At 41.8% G+C, this 5,952-nt stretch overlaps 1 protein-coding gene across 1 annotated transcript; it reads right to left on the bottom strand.

Moving 5' to 3' along the window:
* Positions 1–740: 740 nt before the first annotated feature.
* On the bottom strand, positions 741–3,066 carry star (steroidogenic acute regulatory protein). Its single transcript, XM_062381706.1, has 7 exons — positions 2,842–3,066; positions 2,639–2,746; positions 2,390–2,520; positions 2,113–2,271; positions 1,797–1,981; positions 1,559–1,652; positions 741–1,430 (listed from the first exon to the last, which is right to left on the bottom strand). Exons 1-7 carry the CDS (start codon positions 2,903–2,905, stop codon positions 1,311–1,313), a joined length of 861 nt encoding a protein of 286 aa, XP_062237690.1. The 5' UTR covers positions 2,906–3,066; the 3' UTR covers positions 741–1,310.
* Positions 3,067–5,952: the final 2,886 nt, after the last annotated feature.

Raw genomic sequence — 5,952 nt, 5'->3', positions numbered from 1 at the left:
TTCTCCGCTTGTCTCATTATTCAACAATGGAACAAGATCTGCGAGTGGCTTCAACCCTTCTCCAATTTGCTTATGTTCAGATTTTGAAGGATTTCAAACAGTTATTACCCGCTGGAACATTCTCTCAAGGAAAGTTTGTTTTGCATTACACAAGCCGACACTCTGAACTGTTCTGCTGAACTTTGTGTTATAACCATGCAGGATCAACCAAACTATAGGTATTTGGGCCTATAGTCTCTAAAAAGTCTAAGAGGAATAAGAGAAGAGCCACTAGTTGACAAGACTAGAAGTTTTAACTTCCTTTCAAGGCTCAGACATTTCCTCAAGGCCTTAACGGTAAATGACCGATAGTTCATTCTGCAGTCGAGTTGGTGAGCATCCAGCAGCGAGAGAGTGAGACCTCAACTCGGCCCCTGTAGTCTGCTCTGCATCCACCATGTGCAAAAGAGGCTGTTTCAGATTTAAGATTGATCAAAACAACATAAAAATTGGAAAAATGTTGCACAACTGGCAATAATTTCCTCTTTGGGATGAGATGTGCTGTTACTTGATCTCAGGGAATGTGCTGCTGGCTCCCAGTGTGACTCCTTGCTGCTGAGCTCCTCACACATGTGAATGGCCCAACACCTGCTCGATCTGGCAGACTGTCAGCCTGAGAACGCATCAAGCAACAGGAAGACCTGCGTATGGATTTTGTTTTCCACCCTTTTCATGTACATAGAAAGGCAGGCTTGCTGAAATATTGGATGAGCTTTTATTGAAGTTGTCAGGCATCAGGACGTTACAGAGTAATCATTCTCCAAAATGCTCTTGTTCAACAGCATTATACAAACATAACAATATAAATATCAATGACATTGTAGTTTTTTTATATTCACTTGGCAGCCACTGTGATGTACTAGCAATAAATAAAAGACAGAAACGAAAAGTTTCAGGGACAATAAATGTGATCAGAGAAACAGTGTTCCGCTTGTGTTTTACTCTTCACACTGGCTCTGTGTGTCCGCCAAGGTGCAGCAGAGTGATGTGGATGAGTGTGACAAAAACAATCAAGGTAAGCTTGGTGTCATTTTCTATTCATCAGGGCAAGAGAAACATACATTCTTAAATCGAAAATGAGCATTTTTGCTCAGGATTTTCCAAAGATCTCAGACGAGAATCACCTTCATCTCATCACATCAGTGCTCTCTGAATTCTTTTATTACTTTGTTCAGCAGCTATCAGCAGATTCATGTGGTTTTTAATGAGCAGGGGTTGCTTTTTCTCCCCCTGCTGAGTGCACTGTGCCAAAGCTCAAGAGGCATCTTGTGTCAGCAGGCATGGGCCATCTCCATAGAAACATTATTAGCCATCCTTTGCCTGAGGTGGTTGGCAAAGTCCACCTGCGTCTGAGAGAGCACTTTGTTTATGATTGTCTTTGGGATCCAGCCCTGTGTGCGGGCAAAGACAAAACCAGTGTTAGGTGGATGACATGATGTCATGGTCTAATTTTTACACAGTTTTCACTTTTAGTACAGGTTTAGCAAATTCCAGTGGAAAAGAAATAGCAGTTATATACCTTTAAGTCTAGACTCAGTAACCAGGTGAACTGGGTCTTATTCGGGTCTTCGGCACACGGCTTCATAACTATACAGGTAGGCCCATTCTCCGCCCTGAAAAGTCATACGAATCTTACATCATTTGAATCAGCATCCATTGAATCACTTTGCACAAATAGCCAGGTTCCTTGGCATCCATCCATCAATTCTTAAAGAAACAGGGGTTTGCAACAAGTAAAAGACTCCCCCTGGACTCACCGGACTACCCCCCTCTGCTCGGGCATTTTTGGATGCTGAGTGGACATCCCAGCCAGGAAGCAGGCGGAGCCCCTGCGTTTGACACAGCGGACACTGACAAAGTCCCTTGGTCCCACAACGTTGCCGGGCGTCTCCCCAGACATCTCATGAGTCACCATGGTGTCCTTCCCGATCTTTTGGAGGATCTGTGTGATTCCATAGTGCAATGATATCAGTGATCTTAAATTGACATTTTCATTACTTTTGAATATCTCTTTTTGTGATGTGTTGAACACCCTTTGCATTTCCCTAACGGCTGGTACTGCAACTCTTTTACCTTGACTTGTTTGACATTAGGGTTCCACTCCCCCATTTGCTCAATGTTCCCCACCAGCTCCTCATAAAGGTTGTCAGAATGTTGCTCCAGCATCACCTCCAGCTTGAACACCTTCCCGATGTCAGGCAACACCTTACTCAGGACTTTGTCTCCGTTTGCCTGCAGAGGGGTTTCAACACATACTGGAAGTGTTTAGATATCTTGTTTCAAATTTCACATTTGGACAAAACATCATTGAGGTGTTATTCTACTACATCGGTGGCATCTCAATACTCACAGCAACAGTTTCAGTGGTCCAGCCTTCCTGCTCACTGAGGATGTTGATGGACTTCTGCAGAGCATTCTCCCCCTGCTTCACATAAGACATCTCCTCCTCGCTGTATCCAGTCTCCTCTTTAATCCGAGAACCTGAAAACAATTTGGTAAGTCAAGGAATCAGGAATCTGTTAATGTTCCACAATTATTTTAATGGATGTCGAGGATGTACTACATGTCCTAGCAAGTCTTATTTCATTTCCTAACTCACTGAGCAGGGAGCTTCGTCTGCGAACATGGTTGATCCAGTTAGTGGGGCCTGGACCTGCCAGTCTGCTCAGCTCATGGTGAAAGGCCACCAAGGCATTCTTCCTCAAACCTGAGACAGAAAGACACAGAGCTTACAGTTTCTAAAATACTGAATCCATCGATTACACATGCAGTAAATCAAAAGAGAGTGATTCTCTCACTCACCTGTCATGTTTCTCATATGCCGGTAAGAGATGCCAGCACACAGTTTGAAGGTTGCAGGCAGCATTTTCTTTTACAGGACTTTGAGCAGCTTTAAGAAAACTAAAAAACGTTGCAATAAAATGGATCACAAAGGTTTAAAATCTGTCTGATCTTTTAGATCGGTTCTTGATAGAAGTTGACAAACAGCTGAAAGTGCTCTGAAGAGAAATAAAGGATTTGTGTCTGTAAGCCCCTGAGAGTGTCTGTATATATATGAACGCTGCTCACAAGGCCACCGTGCTATCAGCACGTAGATAAACACTCGCTGTTCCAACGCCCATGTCACCAAGGTTGCCAGTTGGACACGACCAGCATTTCTCAGACGCTCACAATCACTGTGTCAGATAACCTCAAGTGCCCAGGCCCACTGCGCTCACACACACACACTGACACACAAACACGCACACACACACACACACACACACACACACACACACATACAAACACACACACACACACATGCACGCAATTCTTCAGTGATGAGAGAGGTCAGTAGGAAAGACCCTGAGTGACTCTTCCATCCCTTCATGGTTCATTACAGCCTAAACATTCACTGTGGAATTTAAGGGCAAAAAAGTGCATTCAGTTTAGCTTCAATTCGCCTGACATCTTGGTTTCAGCTATGTATATCGCTACTGTCATTATCACAGAGTGGATCTTAACATCTTACAAATAAAAAAAAGAAAAAGCTACTAATAAAATTATTCAGACATACATGAAAAAGTCAGCCAATAGATACATTATTTATGTTCGGAGTCTCTACGTTCAGGTCAAATGCAGTGGAATTTCATGAAATTGACATCTGGTGCTGATTTTACTTTTATTATTGCCGTTTTCTTATCGTTACAGCAAATATATCATATAAAACATGACATATGTCCTTATTTGCTGTATAGCAAGGGTTTATTGTCATCACATCTGAATATGATGGGTTACTGCTTCAGTTCTTCTTTACAAAGTAGGTTTTATAAGAGAAAGACAAGAAAAGAGAGAAAGAAGATTTAGTTGAATTTTTGACAATTATTTTGCCAAAATTATAATTATTGTTACAGCAGTGTGGTCTTTGGGACCCTAAATGAGGAAGTAAGAAGAGGATAAGCCAATTTTACAGAAACACAAGGATTTAGAGTGAATTTAGAAACTTCTGTACTCTGAACAGGAATCAGGAGCACAACATAACCAGTAATTACATGACTATGTAGGATTTTGCTGAAGTTCCAAATGAAAGCCACTTTCCCTTTTGAGGCCTGAACCTGTAATTTTTCAGCTATGGTGACCCAACTTAAATATCAATGTTATTCTTTTTGATGTAACACATTGTGACAACTGGTATGTTTACTAATGTGCAAAAAGACAGAAAACAGCACTGAAACAACCATGTACAGTATGTTTAGTCAAAATGAGGGTTATCATGGTTTGGAAAAGGCATTCGTTTTTCCATGGTGGTTAGACTCAATCAAAAACATCACATTTCATAATGTTGACATCCAGACGACAGCTTCATGATTGTGCTTCTCTGTGTGTCGTGAGACTGAATCGCCCTCTGGAGTCCAAACGGCTGGCTCACTCGTCAAATGACGCACCATGATCCATGAAACAACATGTTTTATCAAACTAGTTCAAGTGTGTTGACAACCTTACTCCACCTAAACAAGATACAAACTATCTAAAAGCAATATTGCCTCTTCGAGCTGCACATCAACAAACCCTCGGCGTCAACAGTGCACATGACCACATGGAAAGCAGTCAGGAGGCCATCTGATTAGTGCCGGGGAATGGACGCAGAGAAAACAGGAACAGATTAATGAGGCGCAAAGAAACACTGAAGTCACCTTCACCTGCAACCTCTCGTCCTTCTGACGAGATGACAGGAATTATCCATCAGTCCCTCTGGCCTTCTGCAATGTGACTTCTCTCGTTCAGTAAGGGAACACATCGGCCTGGTGCCATCTGACCCATCAATCAGCCACATCTCTTCTACTGTAAAGCAAGTTTCTAATATCTCTCTATTTGACAGGAGCAGCATTGTATTTTAATGAACCTCAGTCCTGTGGATCCTGGTGAGGGTGTAACCTGAGGAAGGTTACGTCTATTTGTATGTTCAGGCAACGTTATCATGACATGATGATGATGTGCATTAGTCTTGCCCACCCTAAGAGGCTTTTTACCAGCTGTGGCACCGCGGCTGGTATTCTTTTTTTATCTTGTATCCAGGTCAAGACATGGTCCTGGAGACACCCACTGTCGCAGTAATACCACAGAAACAGATTTGAGTACTTCAGGAAGGTACACTCACAAAACTGTACAGGTGATTAGTTGAGCTCAAAATGAGGGAATGCTTCAAAGATGGTTGTATTGCATTTAAATACACATGACCGGCAATCGTTTGCATTGTGCAAAAGAGGGGGGTGGGGGGGTGGGGGCTCATGCAATACAAATTCCTTAATGGATGAAGTAATGAAAATAGGAATTTCTTTGACTATGTGTTCACTTATTACCTCCACCAAGAGGTATATATCAGGGATTTTCCACTGTAACTGGGAGGTAGGACATTTGTAGCCATTTTCACCCATTTCCCAGAAAATAATTGGTGGAACTTGATGTAAAAGTGTGTGTGAATGTGTGCGATATGGTGCAGCCTGATTGAATTTAAGACTGTTAGGCCTGGGCGGAGGTATATGCTCTTCTGAGTACCGTTCTTGTTTAGTAAAAGTGATACATTTACCAGTGAGTCGGAGTCAGTCAAATCGTATCTTAGTGCTTTTGCTTTATATTAGAGTACTAATAAAAAACAAATAACAATACTAATCAAATATTTTAGATGTGTCTCTTTTAAGGATCTTTTGCCCACATCACTTTCATAGGAATCACATTACCGGGGGGATCTCCATACTCATGTACACATGGACATTACAATGTGGTTTATATCAAACACTTGTAATAATGTAAACCAATCCTTATGTGGGATCATATTTATGTAATATATGTTTGATATAAAATAAGTTGTATTTGTATATGAACGGGAAAAGGCACTGGACAGAGTAGCAGGGAAAATAAGACACAGACAAACTC

The sequence above is a fragment of the Platichthys flesus genome, chromosome 3 (assembly GCF_949316205.1).
Source record: "Platichthys flesus chromosome 3, fPlaFle2.1, whole genome shotgun sequence".
NCBI lineage: Eukaryota > Metazoa > Chordata > Actinopteri > Pleuronectiformes > Pleuronectidae > Platichthys > Platichthys flesus.
The sequence above is the reverse complement of the archived record's forward strand: the minus strand, read 5'-3'. Positions and strand labels throughout refer to the sequence as shown.